The sequence below is a fragment of the Lytechinus pictus genome, chromosome 7, assembly GCF_037042905.1.
Source record: "Lytechinus pictus isolate F3 Inbred chromosome 7, Lp3.0, whole genome shotgun sequence".
NCBI lineage: Eukaryota > Metazoa > Echinodermata > Echinoidea > Temnopleuroida > Toxopneustidae > Lytechinus > Lytechinus pictus.
The window spans coordinates 14,783,550-14,808,797 of NC_087251.1; the positions used below are offsets into that span (position 1 = coordinate 14,783,550).

Below are 25,248 nucleotides of genomic sequence, written 5' to 3' on the forward strand. Positions count from 1 at the left end.
TTCTTTATTTATTAATTTATTTATTTCATTAATAAATTAATTAATTTATTTATTTTTTATTATTTTTCTTGCACAGTAGATTTATCAGACAGGCCTTTTCAGTCACTTTTATACCCATTTTGTTCCAAAAGCACGCAATCTAAATGTTTGCGCTCACTTTGCTCGCTCGCAAGTTCACTAAATATTTAGCGAGGAACACATTTCCCATTATTTCTGAGCATTCATCAGAAGGAAATACATAAATAATCGAGATATGCTTGAAAGGATTATATTTTACTTCTCAAAACATAATGAATCTTTATATTTGGGGTGCCCCCCAAACCCCAATTAAAGCCCTATTGGTATCACACTACCACATCCACGTGCGTACTCATTATGGAACCGGATTTACGTCACTGAGAAATGATTGCACAAGTACTCAAAGGAATTCGAAGATGGAGGCGGTCAAAGCTTTTTGCTCATAGTGACGATACGTAACATATTTTCTTCAGACTAATCATCCCTCAAAAGGTAAGAGTTTGTAAACTATTCTTATTGTGAATCTTTGTTACATTCAATACTGAATTCTTGCACTGTCATTCTTCTGTCATGTTGAATTTGCTCTTCTATATCACCTACACACAGTTTCTTTTTAGTCCAGGCCTTTGCACTAGACCTAGTATTGGATTAACGAAGATATCCCAGGGGGGCATTGCCATTACACCAATGACAGCATGCTTTGTACGACCTGTCCATATAGTAATAATGACACTAGAGGGCGTACTCTTACGATTGATGTTGGGAAAGTCAATGGGAGGTGCCATGGCTGGGTCTAACCCACACGGCGAATCACTCTAAAGTCCGGGTACGATCTACTGTCATGGCATTAAAAAAAAGGAATCAATGTCCTTTTATCATACACTGAAATAAATGAAAATGCTATAGGCATTATCAGTTACAACATGTGCACGTGTTTGTTTTTAAATCGTGTGTGAACGTGCGAGTGTCATGTGGAGAGTGTTTTATGAAAGGACATGTCAGAGGTTTTATCCAACAAGTCCGGAATTATTTGACAGTAACCAATGTAACTGTTGCTCACTGCCAATCTGAAAATGTTGATGAAACGCTCCCCCAGATAGATGGAAGTCCGGGAAAGGAAAATTTTACTCTATTTATTTAGATAACAATATTTTCGGCACGGAGCATCCTTTCAAGGATAAATTCACACTGACGAAATTTTTCTTGTAAGATAGTATTAAACAAAGATAATGTTAATGATAAATACTGGGGAAGGTTTGATAATTCATCAAATATCAAAAGAGTTATCAAAATTGTAATGTTTTGATTTTTGACGTCATACTATACGAGCATTTCCATATATTTTGTGCAGTAAAAAGATCAAGAAAATAGGCCTATACTTTTTAAAGATTTGTATTGCCGCCCGAATAGTCATCAAATTGTCAAAAGAAAAATCAACTCATTATCTGTACAAAGAGTTGCATATACTTACAACAGTTAATCCTAAATAAAACAAAATATAATTCTTTTTTGTCAAAAGATTTAAATATTTTACGTACCTTCTGCTTAGTAATACACAAATCATTTCACATGTTCGTTAAAGAAAACATTTGTCATCATGAACCATCAAAAAGTAAATTAATGCATTTTATATGATTTAGCAGGTGTGGCAGCTTACCTAATATGATCATAATTAAGAAAATAATTTTTTGATAACTTTCTCGATCTTTGATGGCTTTTCCTCAAATCTTACAAAAATAATATTTTTGGTTTTTCCCCCTGTTATTTCACAACAAACTTTTCGTCAGGGTGAACCTCCCCTTAATGGGTCATCAAATCTACCCAAAACTTACGGGGCAATTTGTTCTTAATCTTAAAGAATGCAAAATTGATAAATCTTTTAAAAAAGGGATGCATATTGGATTAGAACTTAATGGTGGCAAAATTTACAAGACAGTAAGTGTGCCACATTCAAAATTTTCTTAGTAAGTTTAGTGAGATTATGCATTATGATCACAGCAGCGGCGTAACAGGGGTCGGTGGCCAGGGGGGGGGAGGGCAAGAGTAAAAAATTTCCCGGTAATATCATGGTATGAACAGGCGTAACGAGGCGACGATTTTGAGAGGGCCAGACATTGCGTATCAGGCAGAATTTATTTTGAAGAAAAAAAGGTTGCGAGCAAGCAAAAATTTTGACATTTTCAATACAAAAAAAAATCAAACTTTGTGATAGATTTTGACACGATACCCAGAGGATAATATATTTCACACTTTTTTCTATCCATTCTTTTTTTTTGTGTGGTCTGTATGCCACTGTGAACATGATTCTTTGCGGCAGTAGCGTGAAGTGTAAAAAAAACAGAGAGGCGCAGTATGGCGCATGTGCTAAGAAGCTGCTTAATATAAGTCCCGAGCGAGCGAGAATAAAAATTACATTTCGTGAGAGTTTAACTTTGAGATTGTGGAACCAAGACCCCCCCCCCCCCTCTGCGCCTGTACGCCGCTTTCCTTCCTTTTCTTTTAAAGAATATTTTTTTCTTCTTCGTTTTCCTTTCACTTTTCACTTTCCTTTTCCCTTTTCTTTTCCTCCTTTTCTTTTCCTCCTTTCTTTTTCCCCTTTCCTTTCCTTTTCCCTCCCTTTTCTTTTTTTCCCTTTTTTTTCCTGGTGAAATCTGCCAGGGAAGCAGCTTGCCCCCCTGCCTGTTACGCCACTAAATCACCGTGACAAAATACCTAGAAGGGCTCATTTTCTGGTCTTAATCTCCCTTATATACTTCAGACAATATAATGTATGTCCTTTGCGAGGTAACACTTTTTATTTCAAACTACGCATTAGCGTCCCAGAAGTTGATTTTATATTATTTGTTTTTGTTTTTTTCATATTTTGAAATATTTAGTTCTCAGTTTATTCTTTTTCATTCTTTGCCATGAAGTTGCAGGCACACAGTGAATTTTATTCAATGAACCTCTTACCTAATAGTGAAGTCGGAGAAGCAAGACATTATGCCTTTCCGTTTTTTCCGTTATAACATTGGCTTATGTTTTTTTTCTCGTGAACAAACATAATCTTTTTAAAGTGAATGCTTTGCTGTACAGGCAAAGAGAATTAGATTTAAAATGGAAATGTCTTGTAGCAAGCTGATTTTTTTTTCATGATTTGGGTCCAGGAAAATGTTTGGAAAAACAAAGTCCTCAGGGGGGGGGGGTGTCAGTACTCCAAGATGGCGTCCAAAATGACGGCTATTCACAGAAAAGAAACATAGCTCATTATTTACACTAGACATCCAATTTCGTGCATATTTGCTTTAAAGGGGTAAAAAGATGTAGTCACACAGGTTAGAGTGAAAATAAGCAGACCAAGATACCTAAAAATCCAAGATGGCGTCCGAAGTCAAATTTATATTACACAATTCATCTATTATATACTTTAATGTCTTAATTTGTTTCTATTCAATGGTTTTAATGGTCAAATAGTACAGTAGGACAAGTTGTAAGGATCAACAATCATAGTATTTCTTATCATATGAATGGTGCTTTTTGTGAATAATTATTCATCTGGTTGTCTTTAGCGTCAGCATTGCCGCTTTGCGTAATGATGCCAGAGGCGGTCCACTTTTTTTCCTTCTTCTTTTTACTGATGGGAGGGCGATGTTCTTGCTCAGAGTGAAACAATATCGAATTGGAAAATGAAAAGGATATAACCTTATTAGTATAGTACATGGATGAAAATGAATATATTTGTGGCACGATTAAGAATTGGAAAGCTTGACTTAATAATTGTTTAGGACATTCTGAGATGGACGGATTATTACTTTTTAGGACATTTTGAAAGTCTACGTACGAGCATGATGTCATACACATAATGGCATTGAACTGGGTAACTTATTTAGACACATCTTCTCCTTGCAATAATGTACAGCATACAAGTTCATTTATGAAGAATTTAATCTTTAAAATACCACTAAATAATGTGGGAGTACACGCCATTTAATAACATAAAATCATTTTTTACTCATGTGAATACCGAAAGTAATATAATGACCAAGACTTCTGTGTTCGTGCTCTTCCTTCGCTTGTTTTCTTGCTTTACTCAGATTCGTTTGACCATCTAAGTAACATGCACCATTTTAGGAAGACAACAAAATCTATCAAATAAACAAAGAAAACAATATATTGACTTAAAAATCTGTTAATGTTCGGTAAATACTGTTCATTATTTTCTATCCCACAGATAACGCATCACAATGTTGCCGACAAGAATTTTCATGCTGTTTGCCCTGTGGCATCTTGTAGCCGTCGTAAATTTGGTTGGATATCGTCCCATGGAGAAAACAACATATGACACAATCTGTAGTCTCGTACGAGGAGATTTCAAGGTACCACTTGCTGAACGTACAAGACCCGTGATCAATGCTTGTCGAAGGTACTACAGGAATAGGGAGCTTTACTAAGTAGATGAGGATGGGATCCTTTTTCTTGATGGGAAGAAAGTAGCCAAGGAATCAGATATCGATGGTCAGATCGACCATGCAATGACAACGAGTAAAGGCGCTGGTGCTCGCAAAATACAGCTCTGTATCAGAAACCAATTTCGTGGAATCAGTGAACGCAGGATCTTAAACAAGCTGGATAATTCTGAAACCTATCAAAAGTCAAAACCTAGGTTTAAGAATAAAGCAGTTGTAAGACCGATCCAAGCATTTACAGTTCATCGGCATCATCAGGTAGATTTAATAAACATGAGAGACCAAAAAGTCAATCACAAGGGAAAGACATACCACTATGCTCTGTCAATCATGGACATATTCAGTAGGTACGTCTGGTTGAAGCAATTGGTTTAAAAAACCAGTAAAGAAGTGGCCAACAGAATGGAGGAAGTCTACTTAGAACATGGACCCCTGCTTGTACTGCATCATGACCAAGGTGGAGAATTTTAAAAAGCCGTAAGGGAAGTGATGAACAGGCTGCGGGTCCAAATCATCAGCAGCTCGCCATACCACCCACAAAGCCAAGGCAAAGTTTCGAGGTTTATTTTGGCAGGAAGAACAATAACTTGGTCTCGGCAGAAAAAAAAAAAAGTCAGAATTCGTCACGAAAGTAGTAATGGTATTGTTCGACATACGCCAAGATAATCTGATTTGACAAAACTTCGGAGATGTCGAATGCGTAAAGCGGCTGCTAAAGCTTGTCGTCGCATTGCCGAACGCATGGTTAACAGATTTATTCGTAGAAATCCACCATCTATCTATGAAAAGTGGGAGATGGTCCTCGTAAGAACGAGGCACGGCAAACATCACGAGCCCAGAAGATATCAGGTTGTCTCAGGAGTGATCCTCAGGCATAATAGGAAGCACCACCGATATCTGGTGAGATATACAGGCCATCCAGACAACAAAACCATTGAAAAGTGGTTTCCTGTACAAGATATAACTAGTATCACAGTCGAAAAAGGCACCAGACATGTGCCAAGTCTCTAGAAGAAAATCTAAGGGAACTCTTTTAATTCCCAAAGAATAGGCTGTCGGAAATTGGTCGCCCGATTCGTTATAATCCACAAGGAAACGGCAATTGCCAATTCGAGGCAATTGTTGACCAATTAAGAATGCATGGTATTTATCGTTCTGTCGAGGCTTTAAGGCATGAGATTGTCAGCGATTTGGCAATCAATCCGTACGACATGACTGGAACTTACTTAGGAAATTTTGTAGATAACACGGATTTCCAACGTTATGTGGAAAATATGGCAAAAGATGGTTCTTATGGTGATCATCTCGTCCTGCAGAGAGCGAGTGAGCTGTATAATGTTAACATAATTGTGGTTTCATCGATTGGCCCGCACGCAAATGCTATTATCTCGCCTACAGGGTTTTTTCAAGACTGCTCACCAACAATTCTGCTCGGACATTTCGCTGAAGGTCAAGAAGACCACTATGTCAGTCTGGTGCAGACACCTTCCGAAGTAGAAGCTGTTATCAATGAAAGCAACAATATATACCGACTTGACAACTTAACGACACAGGATACATCTTCGTCAGATGTTTCTAATGGATTACCTGATGATCTTTCTAACAACACAGAACGTACACTATCAGTGACGCCAGAAAGCTTCTTTGATATTGACTCAGAAAGTTCATTGCCGATAGGCCTACAGCAAGAAAGTCAAATGTTTTCGGTATCTCCTCAAAGGTCTATTGTCTCGTCGACTCCCGAGAGTTGTCGGTCTGCGCAACAGGATAGTCCTCATTCTCTTCCGCCCCAAAGTCCCCTGTCTGTCCAGCTAGAAAGTCCACTTTCTGCGCCTACGGAAAATCCTCTTTCCGTCCCTCTGGAAGTCAGAAAAGAAAGGTCCCAGCGCATCCAATCAGTTAGCCGATTGTCAGATATGAATTAGACTGCCATCATGAAGCAGTGGCGTCAAGACTACCTCCTGAAATTCTCCAACAGATTATAAGGGAAACCTTGTTTCTTGATATGGGAATGATTGGTATATTTAATCGCGTGTCTGCAACATTTAAGGAGCTAACAGCTTCAATGTATCCATCATTGCATATCCATGCATCCCTTAGTAAAGAACTCGATATTGATGGCTGTAACAAGAGAGCTATTAGCATCAGAAAAATATACACTCGTTCAGGAAAAGGAAGTGGACTGTCCTTGAGACTTAAAGAATTGTTTGGATCAAGATCCAATTGGATCAATGACTGGTTACTCTTAACGGCCATTAAGTATTCGAGATTTATCATAACGGATATCTATTGGAAGAAAGAGCGTTAAGACAACCGTTGCGGCCAGAAATTTACATAGACCTAGGAAATTTAAAGAAAAATTGACACTTCCCAAACATCTTAACATTTACTGTATCTTATAAAATAGAGGAGGCGCGATAGCTCAGTCGGTGGAGCGGGGGTTTTTTATTCCGGTGACCCGGGTTCGATTTCCAAATGGTGCGCTTGTGCCCTTTGGTGAGGCATTTATCCTCATTACCAGACCTTAAGCCGTTGGTCCCCTGGTTGCTTGCTCACAGGCATTCGTGCTTTCTTAGCAGTCAGGTAAAAAACCTCGGTAAAACCTAAACCTATCATTACATATGAATTGTGCTATCATAACAAAATTGTAGTGTAGCGGTAGTGAAGTGGAGCCTGCACGAACTTAGACCAAAAGCTTCAGTCTCTGTATTTTGGTTGTTCCGCTGAACTACGTTGGCTCCACTCACCAATACATAGACTGAAGAGCTTGGAGGCCCGTACGTACAGAAAACGTATAAGTGAACTAACGTTTTATAGGTCGCGATTTAAAACTGTTTTTTAATTTACAGTTTCATGGTTTCCATTATCAGGGAAATATAAATCACTTTCAGTAATAGCGTACCTTGGACAGGAGTTATTGATAAAAATCCTCTGGATGATCGAGAAATCTTTCATCTAAGACATTTTCACCTGAGCTGATGGTTTTTCTTGCAAGTTGCCATCTTGAATGACGTCATTATCTTATTAACTTTTTAATGTCTCGATATATCGAATGTCGTCTGCTACCTGTGATTGTAGCGGTTTAGCTCGCATATGGAGCAGATCGCATAATAGTTAATATCGAAAGCAATATTAGGGTGTCTGAAGCCACACTGAAAAGTGTCAGCGTAAAACAGGGAAAATATGGCACATTTTTTCGGGAAGTTCAGGCTACTAGAAAAATGTGATCTGAATTGATTATTAACTTGTGTTTGGCATGCATGGAAAGAAAAAATTCAGGGGCTTCTTTTGACAGTACGGACAAGTTTACATGATCATTTTAAATAACGATTTAGAGATAAATTGCAAACCCTAATTTTTGTGTGTGTTGATATTGCCATTTCCCCATGCGTTTTCTATGGGAAAATGAAATTTCTGTTTTGCACAATTTTTTTCACTTTGTCGCGATTTTTCTTTGTGATCTGGTTTCCAAATCTTTATTAAAATCATACCATCAGAAAGAGCATAAAAAATTCTATTGGACTCTTTATGGACAAGTTTTTGGCATTAATAATAAATTTATAACAGCTCTCGGAAGCTAAAAATTTGGATTTGTGTGTGTCCATTTCTTAACTACACAGTCTATGGCAGAGAAATGCTGAAAATTGACCTAATTTCATTCTTCTATTTTGCAGCCAATAATTGGATTTTTTTCAAAAATGTTACATTTCTGTCAGTCTGAAGGTCATTTCTCTTCAAATTTACAAGGAAAATGTTATATTTTCTTGAAATAAGAAAAATAATTATTTTCTCCAGACACCCTAGCAATATCGATATCACATTCGTAAATTGTTGATGCACTCTCCGTTCGTTTGTAAATATCTCATATTTTGGCTGCCATTTTGGGAGTGATTCTGGTGTCCAAGTCGCAAGTAAACATCGGTAAACCGTAAAGTACCATTTTCATACCTTTTAATCTATTTCGTTGACAGTTATTCATTGATTATTTATATATGAAAGATACAGTACGACAATACGCCAGACGGTGGCCTGTACTTATAGAGACGAAGAAGAAGATTGATATCTTGTAGTTTATTATAAATCCTTAGAGTGACTGTAAATTCGATGTAAAAAAGCATATCGAAGTGTGGACAGTTAATCGGCAAAAGGGAGGATGTGATAACACATGCGAGCTTACACTAACACACTACCGTCGGTGAATGGGGATGATAGTAAAATGTCAGAAATTGTTGAATAGTTCCCCAGAAACGACGGTTATTCCTGTCTAGCACGAACTTCGCCCGAGCTGGTAGCCATGCCATGGTAGCGGTCACTCATGGGTTCAATGCATCTCGCGTGCGAAGGATTCATATGCACATGGTGCACGCGAATCTTTCACACCCTTTTTACTAAAATAACTATGCCATTACAGTTTACCTAAAGTTTCTAATTGTGCTATGACACTTACCGAACCATATGGATCGTTTGTTGACTTCTCTTTGCTGTTTTTTTAAGAAAAAAAAAGCATTTTCTCGTGATCTTCACGTAGATGCCGCAGGATCATCGTGGATGTAAACTTTTGCCTAAAGAGGGCGCGCGATATTATTCACAAGACGTTTGTTTACGGTTCTGTGTGTGTTCTGGAGCTTGTACTGCTAGCTGCATTTTAGACGCTCAGCATTATTTTCCTCTTTCTTTTTTTTTTTTTGGCTGTCAAGCGGTGTATACTCTATTATTGACAAGCTTTAAGACCTTTATGGCCCCCCCCCCCCCTGACGAGCTTGAAGACCTTTTTTTTTTTTTTTTTTTTTGCTTGTCAAAATGTTTATTTTTGATTGAAGACCTTTTTTTTTTTTTTGCTTGTCAATTTTTTTTCTGGTACAAAAACGTTTATTTTTGATTGAAGACCTTTTTTTTTTGTTTTTTTTGCTTGTCAATTTCTTTTCTGTTACGAAAACCTTTATTTTTTATTGAAGACCTTTTTTTTTTTTTTTTTGCTTGTCAATTTTTTTGGCGGCCGCTTTTTGCCCCCCCCCCCCCTGTGGAAAATCCTAGGTACGCCACTGGTTTTATGCTTTAACAGAAAACATTTTGTTTTCATTGGAAAATCTCTTAAAGTTCAAGTGCACCCCAGAAAAAATGTTTGAATAAATAGAGAATTATGAAGCAAGACTAACGCTGAAAACTTCATCAAAATCGGATGTACAATAAGAAAGTTATGACATAATAAAGTTTTGCTTATTTATCACAAAACAGTTACATGCACAATTCATTGATATCTAAATGAGAGAGTCAATAATGTCACTCACTATTTCACTTTTATTGTTCGAATTATACAATATTTCAATTCTCACGACTTTGACCAAATAGGACCCTCTTTAAGTATATACATGAGATGCAACCTGTTGATTTTTGGTACAATTTCCTTATGCGCCAACGACTTGAATCGAGAATGTTTGAAAGGAAAAATTCGCATTTCGATTGTTGTTTGCGTAATTTCCACCGCAGTATGAAGGATGACTAAGGACGGACCGAGCGAAGTATCCTGGTTGAGATTTGGAGGTAAGCGATAAAAACACTTTTATAAATAATTTAAAATTCCTTTTTAAAATGAACTTAAAAATACGATCAAGATTAACATAGTGGACAAATATTGAAAGGTTTGGCGCAGTTTAGTCCCTCACATTCGTGTGATGAATGAAAACGTCAAAATGCACTATGAAATCACATGCGTTGTGCGAGGTTAGTATACTAACCTCGCATGTTGTGAGAGTGGGTAGCGGTCTCCCAACACTTTTTATATTATATTATTATAATTCTGTCAAGTGAATTTGACTTCAAGTTCAACCAGGGACCGGATCTCTTGGCTTGCCTTCCGTCTGGTAAGTGGTATTTATGATTTTGATCAATGATTTTTTTATAATCTTGTCATTCAATGAACAATGAACACTCACAAGCTTAGACAGCTGGCAGCCGTCTGTTTCGAGGAGTTTTTTAAAAAATTTTATTTTTTTAATTTCTCCTCATACACAGACTGCTCGCTATCGTGCAGCCACCATTAGGGGACTTACAATGCAAAATCCCCCCGTCAGGGCTCTTTAATTTTTGTCTTTAATGAATCAAACTTTTGAAAATTAACGCGACCGAAATGCAAATTAATATTCCCTCTTGGCATTGATTGCCAAAAAACGGGGAAAAACAAGTTAAAAATAAAAGGAACAAAAATAGTGACTAACCTCGGCTGTCGCGCTACTTCACTGCCCTATTTTATCCGAACTAATACACATAAACATATGCCACATATGGCCATTGAGTCCCATGTACAGATCGCGCTAGAACTTCGGTCTCTGTATTTGGTGAGTGAAGCCAACGGAGTTCAGGGGCCGATTGCACGAAAGGGTCTTTCCAAGGACCGTCATTCGTGTCGCCCATCTTTTATGATGCGCTATAAGCGGGGTGTTTCTGAAATTTATGATAAACAAATAAAATTTGTAAGCTTGCTTTTAAATCAAATTTTATACAATTTCATTAGATATCACATCATTTTATAAACAAATATTTTGTTTATTTTAACGGACAAATAAAATATATTTGCAGATAATTTATTTGAAATGCGTTTCACATGGCGTATCATAAAAGATGGGCGACACGAAAGACGGTCCTTGGAAAGACCCTTTCGTGCAATCGGCCCCTGGCCCACTCCTAGTACCAATGAGGTCCAAACATTAACATGTATGGACCTCATAGGCGACAATGCGTTAAAAACAGGTTAGAAAGTCCTGCACCCAAGTATTTTTATGATATTAGTGATTATTACTCGAAAAATGCAAGCTTTGTCCTCATTTGTTTAGCATTTATTAAAAAATTACCCATTAACTATACTTTAAATGTTATAAAATAAAGGGAAACTTACATTTGAGTCCTTTTTCGATCTTTTCTTGGCAGTCAGTCCGGTCCCGTCGAGTGCGATCAAAGCGGTACGAAGCTGATTTTCAGATCACGTGATACGAGTAGTCATCACCTGATCGATCGACTATCCTTTTTTAAAGACCGCAACAATTATAAATTTTATTATAAAATATATATAGAATAAATAATTGCATGATATTATATATATTTCTACAATTAAAAATATTTTGTGATATGAATTTAATATTTGACGTAAAAATCGCTATTTAACAAAATATTGATTAAAAAATAAAAAATCAAACAAAATAAAAACGCCTTGGACACAGTGCAAAAAACCTAACAATTTGGCCGCGTTCTTAACAACTATCGTAAGGGGCGCTCTATTTATAAATAAAGTTGCATATGTAGCTGTCTACCGCGACAGGAACAGCCGCAGAATTGAAGCCAGAAGCGTGGGAAATTGCCAGAAAATTCAAGAAAAGAACCGGTGAGTACCGATTTAACAGTACTAATTTATTAAGTAACATTTATTGAATCATTACAAGATTTATTTTTTAGTAAAACAAAGCTTAGTTCTAAGCTAGGGCGGCCCAAATGCGCGTGAGTGGAGTCCCAGTTTATTAGCACGGGTAAGTATTGGGCACTCCTAGTACCAATGAGGTCCAACATTACATGTATGGACCTCATAGGCGACATCAGTAGTATTTTTGGTTAGAAATCTCTGAGAACAGGATATTTAAACATTATATCACAAGTACAAGCTATAATTCCTTTCTCTTATTTAAATTATAATTTTATAGTGTAAATGCATCGTTAGCAACAACAAAAAATGAAAGAAATGAAGGGGAACTTACATTTTCACGGCTTTTTCCTGATTTTCTGGGCAGCTGCTCTTCTCTTCTGACTCGCGATCGAAGCTGATATGAAGATCACGTGATTCGCGTTCTCGTCAGCTGATCGGTTGGTTATTCTTTTCGTCAGACGTTAATAATATATATTTTATAATGCTAGCATTCATCGCTAATTTAGGTGAAAGAGATTGAAGTTAAACAGCGCCAGGTCGGAATCATAATTATTTTGGAAGAGTGTATTTATACACTCGATCTCATACCTGACGTAGACGGCGCTATTCAACAAATGCACAATCTTCAATATAAAAAATAAAACAGAAAGAACGCCTTGAACACAGGCCAAAATGCCTAACGATTTCTCTGCGGCATTAACAACTATCGTAAAGGGCGCTCCATTTATCAATAAAGATGGACGCTAAGCTGTCTATGGCGACAAAATTTGCCGCAAATATTTATGGTCTGAAAATGCAACAAAAGAACCGGTGAGTACCGATTAAACATTATTAAATTTGTAAATAGATTATACATACCTTGTAGATTTAGTTTTTAAGTAGACAGCTGGCAGCCGTCTGTTTCAAGGAGTTTTTTAACTTTTTTTTTTTTTTTAATTTCTCCTCGTACACAGACGGCTCGCTAGCGTGCAGCCACCATTAGGGGACTTGCAATGCAAAATCCCCCCGTCGGGGCTCTTCAATTTTTGTCTTTAATGAATACAAATTTTGAAAATTAACGCGACCAAAATGCAAATTAATATTCCCTCTTGGCATTAATTGCAAAAAAATGGAGAAAAATCAAGTTAAAAGGAACAAAAACAGTGACTTACCTCGGCTGTCGCGCAAATTCACTTCCCAGTTTTATCCGATCTTAAGTACATAAACATATGGCCATTGAGTCCCCTGTACAGATCGCGCTAGAACTTCGGTCTCTGTATTTGGTGAGTGAAGCCAACGGAGTTCAGCTGAACAACCAACATAACAGAGACCGAAGCTTTTGGTCTAGTTTTTAAGGTGATATTAGTGCTTAGTTCTAAGCTAGGGAGGCCCAAACGCGCGTGAGTGGAGTCCCAGTTTATTAGCACGAGTAAGTATTGGGGTGTCGCCTAGACTTTATTGGGGTGTCGCCTAGAGTGCCCTGGCCTGCTGAATACATATTTTACATAACATAAAAAAACAGAGACCGAACGTCCGAAGCTTTTGGTCTATCACAAGCTGTGCTTCTTCGGGGTCCTAGAAAACCGTTCATATTGTATCATGTATTCTTTTGTACCATCTGATCAGGCAGATCATTGATTTGTACTCAATATGTCTGGGTTTTTTAATAAATTGAACTTGAACTTGAATTGAATTCGAATGGCTAACGTAAAAATTAATGTGTGGGACTGTCTCAAACGGTAGAAAGCCCTAAATTTAGAGTCTAAACATGTTTTATTGGCTATATGAAGATGCAATTTCAATTAAATAACTCACCATGATTATATGCACATAAACCCGCTATTTGACGAATTTTTAACCTTCACCGAATTGCCTACAATTTTGTTGGAACACGATTCACAATCACCGCAACATGTCCATGGCAGGCGCCATCTTTGCCTAGGTTTTATTGACTTAACGTACGGTAGGTATCGTACGTGAGAATTGTAAAGCGGCGCGCGCGCGACCGCGCCGGTGGTGATCGTGAGGGCATGAGGTACGGCAGGGGGTGGTGGGCTTCGGGGGCTTCCCCAGGTGCTGCCCCTCCCCTCTTATTCAACATCATATTCCACCCTCTTTTTTTTTCTTGTTCCATTTACTTTTTTCTTGGTCTTTTTTTCAGGGCACTGTATGTTATATAGCTTACTTCCAGCTATCCCTCATTTTGCCGGTGTCATAGAATTTTTGGCCCGGGTACCGGCGGTCCAAAACGGCTAGTTGATTAGTACCGCCAGTACAAAACGACTAGTCGATCGGGCCCCCCGGATCCAAATGACTGGTTGAAATTTTTGCCGAAACGACAGGAGAGCCGCCGTTTGGTTCCGTATTCGTCAGAATGTAGTAAATGTAGTAAATATATTCTATAAATATCTGCTTTGGTGAAATGTTTCAATATATATATTGGTGTGATTTTTAATGTAATTTCATCCCAATTATTATATAATTCGGTCTAAAACTAAAAATGTTGGTACATCTAGATAAGAGGTATTTCAGCCTCGTACGTTATAGGTACCGGCACTAGCGTACCTACGGGGGGGGGGCAGGGGGGGCACTGTGCCCCCCCTGACGAGTCACAACCCATGCAAAAACGTATCTTTGCCCCCCCTGACGGGCTTGAAAAACCTTTTTTGCCCCCTGACGAGCTTTAAGACCTTCAATGCCCCCCAGACGAGCTTGAAGACCTTTTTTTTTTTTTTTTTTTTTTTTTTTTTTTTTTGCTTGTCAATTTTTTTCTTGTACGAAATCCTTTATTTGTGATCGAAGACCTTTTTTTTTTTTTTTTTTTTTTTTTTTTTTTTTGCTTGTCAAATTTTTTGGCGGACGGTTTTGCCCCCCCCCCCTGTGGAAAATCCTAGGTACGCCACTGGTACCGGTACCTTTTTTTGCGCACGTGCAGCGCTTGGTTGGACAGTTGGCACGATACGACGCGGCCCGGTACCGCACTGTACCACGTCTCCTTTTGGAGTAGGGTGTACCCTAACGACGTTATACCAATATTTTTAACCTTTTTTTATTGTAAAACATGTTTCGTGATTTTGTTTCCCAATGCGAGGATATCTCGCATTGGTTAAAGCAGGCTGGTACTAAAGCGAAGAGATTCCTATCCTTCCTAACACATCCCTTGTCTGCATATTACGTCAAAATCTATACATCACAAATTATATATTTTTTTAATTAAACAGTCAAAATTTTGCTCGCAGCTTAAAATAAAAATTGCGTTGTACGCCATGTCTGGCCCAAACTTTTGCCTCATTGCACCACTGGGGTAGATAGTATACCATTTTTTTTAATTGTTCTTCATATTTAAGTGCGCTTTTTGCCTTTTTCCCCTGTGTCCCTCTCCCACTTTAAAATTTGCCCCGCCGCTCCTGATTATTTTCCTCTGTCTTCATATTTCTATATTTTTGGTAAAATATATAGCGTGAGAAATGACTTGCGGACAGAACGTCGCTGGTGTTTCATACTTCAATGATCAGTGAAATGACATTACAAATCTTGTAGCTTATTTCTTGTGCCAAGCTTTGATCGAAAGCTTTGTGCAATTAAAGTGATATTAAGAAGTACATAGGCGACGGAAGCGGGGGGGGGGGGCGAGGGTCCATGTCCTCCTAAATTTGAGGGGTTTTTTTTGTTTTTTTTTTTGTTTGTTTTTTTTGCTTGTCAATTTCGTTTCTGCGTCCCCCCTAAATTCAGGTGGTCCCCCTAAAATTTTGTTTGTTCACCTTTTTTCTTTTTGCTTGTCATTTTTTTCCCTGTGTCCAACCATAAATTCCAGGTAGACCCCCCCCCTAATTTTTTTGGCTTCCGCCGCCAATGAGAAGCTATACAACCAATTTTGAGTCATTCATTCACTTCTAAATAAAATATATATATATAGGGCCTACATAATGCCAGCCGGGTGCGGATCCAGGAATTTCCTGGGGGGGCAATTTTGTCCAGAAAAATTTGACAGGCAAAAATTTAAAAAAGGGTTAGCACTTGCACATATTCGGTACTTTCGACCTTTTTTTTGGCTCTCAAACTTGGGGAGGCATGAGCCGGGTGTGCCCTCCCCTCTGGATCCGCGCCAAAGCACCCCCTCCCTCGAGCTTAAGGTCAGTTTGGTGGCGCGCCCATGCACGCTCTTTTATTATTATTATTATTTTATCTCCCCCTCTTTTTCCCCTTCATTCCCCCCCCCCCTTATTCCTTCTTTCCTTTTCTCATATACTTTTCCCCATTTTTTGCGATCTCTTCTTCCTACGTTTTTTCTCTCCCTTTTATTTTCATGTATTTCCTCCTTTTTTGACTACCCAGGTCCCGTGCCCCACCCCCCCCAAAAAAAAAAAATATATATATATATATGCGCATAGTGTGTGTCTCAATGAGGTGTCACTGAGAGTTCCCTGTGTTTTTGGCAGCCTTATTGTTGGACTTAGTTTTCTTGTATTGATACATTCATTTTGATTTCTACTTGATTACTTTGGGGGTTCGAAGAGCATGCAGCAGTGTTTACCCCCCCCCCCCCCATCACCATAGCGCGCCAATCTCATCCTATTTCTTGCTTGGTTATGAAGACCAAGACAAACCAGCCATATTGGTGGATATAAGTTCACACCCCGAATAGCACTGGCGCACAAAGGGAGCACACAATGTGAATAGGGCTTCATGGCTCCACAAAGCAGCCGTCCCCGGATGTTTACTATGTAATTGGAAGAGTGCTAAAAATGCATACGACTCCCTAAATAACTTTAGATTCTCAAATCGGCAACTGTATCTGTTCTGTGGGTGTGTTTGACTTGGAGGAGCCAATTGGTTGAAAAGGACGACTGGAATATCACATTCTTGCTGTAGGGGTGATAATGGTGCATGAACAGCGTATCGGAACAAATCGCCTGGTCGGAACAAATCGACTATGACGATCGCATCACACAACAAAATCCGGTACTAATCGACGGGTAAAAGAGCCGTCGATTAGTACCTCCGGCCCTGATCGACTGGCCGGTCCAAATCGCCTATGACACCGGCTTGCCTTTGGTTACGGTTTTATTGACACACATATACATGTATAGCGTCACTGGTATTTTTGTTAAAGGAATAGGCTCCTGGGTGAAAACATTTTATTCAAATTTAGGGTAAAATTCTCCTTGAGCAGAATGCTGAAAATGTTTTAAAAATCTGATAGCAAATAATTACAAAGTTATTGAAGTTTAGCAATATTTTGAGGGAACATTTAGCCTATATGCAGGATGTAGGCCTACATCATGCATATTCAATAGGTGCTCGGTCCGATGTTCCCATTTTCCTTTTTCTTAATTATTTAATGAAATCATCATATTTACATTCATGTTTGCATGATAAATGATGTCATAATTGTTACAAAATGAGTTAGTGCAGAAAGTCAAAGTGGCACGGCACTATGTAGGGGGGCAAAAGACCATTTGATTGATTGATTGATTGAATGGTTTATTAGTTTATTTATTTCAAATATTCACTGAAAATAGCAGCCAAAGGCTGAATTACATTCAGTTTACAGATGGCATATACAGACATATAAAAAATATACATTTTGGGGCATATAGGCAGAAGCGCATTTACCTTACATTCTTCAGTTTTTTTTTGGGGGGGGACCAGGGGACAATGCTACTGACAGGGGGTCCTCACCCCCCCCCTTGATACATTACCAAATAGCAAAAAAGTTACCTTTGCACCGAAAAACTTATTAGTTCTGTACATAAATAAAATTCTAGGGTATAATTCGTCATCTGTATTCAGTCTGCAAAGTAATGAGAGGTTTTCACCCCCCCCCCCTTTGAAACAAACGGCACAGGCAAACTCATAGTCCTTATATTGCAATTTATAATGTGTTCCTTTTAGCAGGGAACTTTTAGCAATTATGGGAACGGTTAGAAATATAAAATAAGGCCAATGATTCGTCAACTGTTATTCACCTGTGGTATATACACTAACATTATATTCATACCACAATACCACCACCACAACACCATTACAATTATTGTTATCTTTATCACCACCATTATCAATATCACAATTCTTATCATCATCACCAACCTAACCAACATCATCATCATCCCAATTATCATCATCTTCATCATTATCATCATAACCATCATCGTCATAATCATCATCACTAACACCATCACCATCCTTATCATCACCATTATCATGACCAAAACTGTCACCATCAAATACACACATTTATTCAGGCCTACTCTGAAGGAAGCACTTGAGAAGATGGATGTGATAAGGCTTGGGTTTATCCCCCCCCCCCCCCTCTCTCTATCCTCCCTGAATACTTCCCAAGACGGAAAAATCAAGATTCAACTTTATGGGGGGGGTTAAGCATGTGAATTACAAATTAAGAACTTGATCAGAAGAACGGTATCAAACAAAATATTAATATCTAAATACAATTGTTTGTTGGGGAAACAAACTGAAATCATTCCTTTAAGTCTATCACTCACACGGTTTTGTTTCCCTTTATAATCAATTCAGAATCAGGGTCCCTGCACAGTTAACATATAGGGTCACGGTGAACGTTTTGTACAGGCTGGTACAGCAGGGTCCTGTTTCATGAAACTTGAACCAACTCAGCCAATAAATTGCTATGGCTTCAGTAAAAAAAAAATTGTGAAAGAGGGAACCTATCTTGTAGAGTTTGTGGGAAAGTTTTTTACCAACAATTGTCTTGACCAGTTTATAACATATATTGAAAATTAAGCACTGATGTCTCAAAAATATAGGACTGTATTCAGAAATTAATCTGGCATTAGAAGTCCCTAGAAGCCATGGAATAGTTTGAATAGTATTTATCCAAACATTTTTAATAAATGAGAGAACATATAATGAGAATTGAAGGAATGAATGCAATAATATGAATATAAACTTAATATTTATTGCTACTATTTCATTTGAAATACTCAAATCTGTAGATATCTTTTCTCTTTATCAATTGATGACAGGCATATATGTTCATAATCATGAACAGTTAAATTTTGAAATTATATCACTATTCGTTGTCTACCATTATGAAATCATAAAAGAAACAAAAATACTTGAAGCTTCTTCACATGTTCAATCATAGAATAAACAGAAAGACTCTGTAGATGAATTAAATAATATTACTATACATTGAAATAAGAAACAAATACTGAGCCAGTACATCTGGGCCCCATCTTACAAAGAATTATGGAAATGGAAATCCATCAATGACATAATTTTTCTTCAAGAATTTGCACAATGTCCTTTGTAAACAAAGAGAAGCACACTGAATTTTCAAGAAAACTATGAATAGAGAAATCATATCTAGAAAATGTTTTGAACAAATATGAATATTCAATGTTGACGTTGCTGGCTTTCCACAGTTGTGGTTGATTGAATCAATCACAAGTCTTTGTAAGATGGGGCCCTGGGCCCTGTAACAAAATTGCAACTTTTTGTACACAGTTTGCTATCGACTTACAACTATTCTTAATTGTAAGTTTGATTGCATCATGTATATGTCAGGGTCCTGGACTTGATCAAATCCAGAGGATGTTTTCTCTCCTGAATGCAGAAGGGGACTGTTAGTGTCGCATCTTCTATGTGATTTTTATCTACAAATTTTATCTCAGCCAATCAGAAGTAAGAATTTCAGTACCTTAAAACAACTGTCAACAAAAATCAGTGACTCAATTGGTTCATGAAAGACTTCCAGAAGCATATAAGTGTATAAGATTGACTGTGAAATCATTCTTGGATTCAATCATAAAGAGATACAATAGTTCTATTTTTATTTTTTCTTAAATATTCATCTAGATAAAAATCAAAACTTAAATCACATAACTAGACATTGCTCTTGAAGTACAAAAAACAGAAAAGAAATGTAATTTTCAGAAATATAACAATAATCTATAAGGGATACTTACTACTTCCCTTGAATACAGCTTTGCTTACAAGAAATGTCTTACCATACAAGTCAGGCAAAATACAATCTCTTTGTACTGAACCAATAATACTACCGTAGTAATTACATTCTTTTTCACACAATATGCCTCATCTCCACTCCCTGAGGAGTAATCTGGGATTTCAATACATAGTGACACCGCTATAAAAGTAACATTCATTTTCATAAATGAAACCCTTAAATATTACCCTCAAATATTCAGTTTATTTGCAAATTGCAAGGAATATTTCTAGCATATGGCACTATATGGATATCAAGGCAGCAGCTCTCAACATAAAGGCATCCACTATCCTATCACATATGAATAGTGAATAAAAATGGCAGCAATCTGTACCAGCACCATCATGCAATGAGGCAAAATTTTCCCCATTTCTTTGTTTGGGGAATGTACTTGCTTATCATCAAATGATCAAACACTGTCTGCCATCTAACCATATGGGCTTCTCCTCCAAAGTATATCCTATCATTCCATTACGTGCAAAAAAAAATCTGCCTATAAAAATAAAATTAAATGCATTGTTTTTCTCACTTGCTAGTACTGAATCAAAGGTAGTGTCAATAAAGTAACATTGTACCAACTCTGGGTACATTGTACTAATTACTACAATAGGAGAAAAGGAAAATTCATGCAGTTCAAGATCAATGCAGCACCAGGGTATTTTGATAGCAGAGAACAAACCCCTTCCTTCCTGAATTCTTCCATTACTTCTTTTGGACCACTTATAAAAAATGACAGGGAATGGCTTTCCCATGGACACTTGCCCATGGTATAAGTCATTATGGTGTCCTCAAAAAGCAAATAAATGAGGGGGGGGCAAACTAATTACAATACAAGGGAATTGATACCATAGGACAGGAAGGATAAAGAGTGAAAGGAAAGAGAGACATATGAAATAAATAAACAGTAAAACATACCCTAGTGGCACTTACTTTCATGGTTGGAAACCATGGCCACTACTGTATGGAATAAGATAAAAGTAATGAACTTTTCAAAGCATTTAATATACACAGAGAAAAAAAATAATGTCCTTACGCCTCTTAGCTTTCTTGACTCAATCATCCACTGATAAAAATCTAAAGAAAATGAAAAGCCAAAAGGAAATAAATTTCTACAGACATAAGCATATTGTATTTTAAAAAAAAAATCTTATTTTTGTTGATAAAAGCATCTTAACAGGAACACATACACCAAATTTCAAGGTATTTTGCAAAGTCCTCTTTAAGTGAAATATCTTTCACAGACTCATTACACATTTCCAAATAAGCCGTCTGCAGAAATATTTTCAAAGAACTGCAAATAAATAAGATAAAAATGATCATGATCAGCCTTTCAAGATGGATTCTTTATCACAGATATTCCAGTAACTCAACAATAAAAACTCACTAGAAACAGATACATGTCAAAGTAAAAAAAATATTCACAAAAAGACACCTGGGGCCCATATCATCAGTGTTATAACTCCAGCCTGATACCATCTCTATAGAAAGCCAAGCTGCACAATACACTGATTGGACAAGATGCAGAAGAATGGAATTCGAACATGGAAAGCATATGTCTGTTCACAGATGATTATTGTCCAGCTTGGCTTTCCATAGAGATGGCATCATGCTGGAGTTATGATGCTTTCTAGAAATGGGGCCCTGAATATGAACGAAGTACACACGTTGGCTCTTATAATATGCCTAATGGAATGAGAAGAGTGTGTGGTCAAAGAATTGCAGAAACAGATTACCTCTCTTAACAACATTAGGATCTAATAACACAAGGCTCAACAATTGATTTTACTGCTGATGATATGATTGATTGCATATTATAATCTACAATGTAATCAGTCCTAGGATCAATTGCTAAGTTTTGTATTAGAAGACCAAGAATTCATTTGCACTAAAAATCATTATCTGAGGCAAATACAAAACATTCAAGTCATATAAGATCTGGATAAGATGACCCACCAAGAAATAAAATTCACAATACATTTAATGTAAAAGCAAAATATACATTTCATAATAAATCAATAATTAAGATTTCTAATTATCATATAAACATATTTGTTCACCATCTATGAATTGGAAATATAAGCATTCAGTAATCAAGCTACTAAATATGGAATAATATAAAATGTAAAATCATAGAAATTTTCATTATCAAAATAAAGAATTGATACAGGTTACAAGGTCATTCCAGGAATCATTCCCCCAAAATAATAAATTTCTCAATATCATCTTATATATTCATACATATTGTTGCAGATTTGACAAGACCTCCTGTCTGAAATTTTTGAGGAAAATTAATTATTATTTTCTTTTGATTTTCAATGACTTGAAAAACTATTAAGTGTCCTATTGTCGGTATCCAAACTGTTTACCTTAAAAAAATGAAGCCACTATGCGATACCAAAGCAGAGACAATCAAATTGTATACAATTGATTTTTTTTCCCCCACTCTCTTGAATATTTTGAGATATGATATAAATGGCTCCAGCACTGATGGCTATTATAAAGAAAATCCTTTCAAAACTAATCTTCTGTCCTTTCAGCACCTTCTGGTACTAAATGTTTGAGGACACCTTTGAAGAACATCCCTGAATCCTCAAGACCAGGCTGGAAACATTGATCTAACCAAACAGTCCTGTACTCTTCCATCATACTCAATAACCTGGGTAATAAAAAGGGACAGTAACATCATGGTAAACGACCATAATTAAGTGCATTTGTACGTAAAGTTCCGAGGGTAGAATGAAAGTTTTGAAATGTACATTGTAAACTCAAGGGTCAACAGAAAACAAGCAATCTCGGCTTTCATGGGATATCCTATCAGGGCATTTGAAACTCCCAAACCTTCTTTGGGTTATGTATTGTTATACAATCAGGGTATATCAACAAAAAAAGCTTTCTATGCATCATTCCTGGGGGTGTCATGGTCTAGTGGTTTTGACTCTCATTTTTCAATGTCAGAGACATGAGTTTGATCCCAGCCATGGCATGTTTTCTTTCAGCAAGGAATTTACCCACATTGGTTGAGTGGTGAATGGGCTGGGCTGCCTGGGCACTCAAGAATTCAAGGAATGCTTCAGTGCCTAGGCAGCCCAGTTAAAGCCAGGGTAAAAATAATAGCAGGGCATACTGGGAGAACAGTTTTCGGAACTGAAGTGGCTACGCTGGGTAATTAATGTTCTTATTATGAAATTAAATGTGTACTGTAATCTCAAATCTAAGATTGAAAACTATTGGGCACCATTTGAGCAACCTGCAAGATAAAAAAATATTGAAATACATGTAATTTCTCAAAATTAACTATATTTGGCATATCAGGGCCAAAATGACTGTCTTGTTTCATTTTGTTTTTCAATTTTAAGCCTGGGCATCTGTATTATTTGTATTCATTAGCCATTATTTTACCGATTCATTAGAGAAATTCTATTGGTTTAAAAAATTGAAAACCCCAGAAGCTACAGATACATATCTTGACACAAATAACATGGACCACAGCTAATTAATAACCTGGGAATGCATTCCTGAACATTTGTCATCTTGCTAACTCTCCTTGATTTTCAAAGGCTAAGCACAGGTGTCAACTGTTACTATGGTAACTGTCAGACCAAACATCAGACAAGTACTTTCATTAAATACTCCCTGGAAAACCTGATGTTTTTCAAATTGGATTTTCAAACAGATTGAAAAGGTGTGAACTATCCTACTTCAGCAAAAACAAAATGGAAAAAAACACAATGAAAATCAATTTAAAAAAAAAAAAAGTCTGAATATCTATATGCTTACTTATTAGCTGAATCTGTCTTTGTGGTGGCAGATAGGTTGGCAAGTCCTACGTTGATGACATTGAAACCACTCTGGGCATGGTTGGGTTTCTTACCAGTAATCACTAAAGCTCTTACAATCCTAGGAAGAAAAAAAAATGTATGTCAAGGTATATCTCTCTTGGTGCGAAGGGGATTTGCTTGTTCCAATTTTTTTAACTCTTAACAATGGATACCTCTAAAACATCTACACTCTCTATTACAGTAAATTCTACATTACTTTTTTAGTGATTCTAAATATATGTAATTTATTCAATTTTATGCAAGACAACTGGGCTTGATACATTTTGTAAACAACTTCCATTACATCCTATATCGTTTGCTTTGATGACTTTCTACACACATTGTATTTTTTCTGTACTGATATGCTTGATCCATATAATTCAAGCACACTTAAGCATTGTTCAAGTTTCTATATTGCAATGACAGAATAGAAAATTTATCAAAGTTGTCTCTTTGTTCATTCCTGCAGTTTAACAAGAATAAAGCTAGTTTGCATTAAATAATATAATTATGACTACCATCAATGCCGCAGTTGGAAAAGCAGAGTAAGATAATCCCCAAGTTAATTTTTTCATGTTGCCCCTCTTACTTGATTCAGCATTTAAAGCATTGATACTTACTTGCAAGCCCAGAACATCAAGTCAAGAGTAAGATGAACCTGAATATAAACCCTCCTGTCGAGCTTGAGTTTATCTACAGCATTCAGAGAAGTTTGTGACTTGCGTATCCTTCTCATGGCAGTCTACACAGAAGGAAAAGAGAATTAGGAACTGTGAAGATGGTATCGAACCAAGATGAGGCACAAAGAGAAAACCAACCCTATAAAAGATCAGTGGGAGGGTGGTATGAGTCCACCAATAATTCACAAATACAGACCCATCAACCTCCTTTCTAACACTCCCATCCACGTAACCAATACAGTCAACATCTAGTCATAATACTACCACCATGACTCTAGGACAACTCACATTGATGACTTCGAGTGTCATGAACTCCAGATCAACACTGTCCGTATCCTGGATGACCCGACAGAGGAAGGAGCCCTCTTTGGCCGGTATGACCACTGATTTGTGAGTGATGGGTAGATCTAGTTGATTGAGTGTTGCCTGGGTGAGGTAGGTATCGATGCGACCGACTTCAAGGATAGCTTCACCAAGCGGTGAGTCAGGGTCCTGTAGCATGTGACGATTGATCATTGCAGACAGGTTGCAATGGAGAAATTCCTGCAAGAAACCAAACAACAATACTACTTGATAGCAACATTTTTCATTTTGGGTCTAAAAATTTGAACACCTTGAAAAAAAAATATATCATTCAAATGTACATTGTATCTTTTGCAACCTCAGTCACAATTGCAACAAAAAAATAATTATTATTAAAAAGGGATAAGAAATTTGAAGCCTGTTGCATGAAATGGTTGCATGAAATGCAAGTCCCAAATATTAGCTTTTGGTTGGCTGAAAACCAAATGAAGTTTCAATTTTTAGTTGCATTTGATTGAAATTCTTAACAAACCCCTGGTCGTGTGGTTTGATAGTGGAAGAAGAGGCATATACAAAGGACTACACAAAAATGTTTAGCCTAAATTCTTCA

The 25,248-nt window shown here is 37.1% G+C and overlaps 1 protein-coding gene across 7 annotated transcripts in view; it reads right to left on the reverse strand.

The window, feature by feature from the left end:
• Positions 1-18,767: 18,767 nt before the first annotated feature.
• LOC129264901 (uncharacterized) overlaps positions 18,768-25,248 on the reverse strand; it is a 32,178-nt gene continuing 25,697 nt past the window's right edge. For all 7 annotated transcript variants that reach the window (XM_064102020.1, XM_064102021.1, XM_064102019.1 and 4 more), the window contains 4 exons: positions 24,624-24,878; positions 24,276-24,397; positions 23,615-23,734; positions 18,768-22,493 (listed from right to left, as the gene is read on the reverse strand). In XM_064102020.1, the coding sequence (XP_063958090.1) occupies positions 22,355-22,493; positions 23,615-23,734; positions 24,276-24,397; positions 24,624-24,878 (636 nt within the window). In that variant the 3' untranslated portion in view covers positions 18,768-22,354. The remainder of the gene's footprint in view (positions 22,494-23,614; positions 23,735-24,275; positions 24,398-24,623; positions 24,879-25,248) is intronic.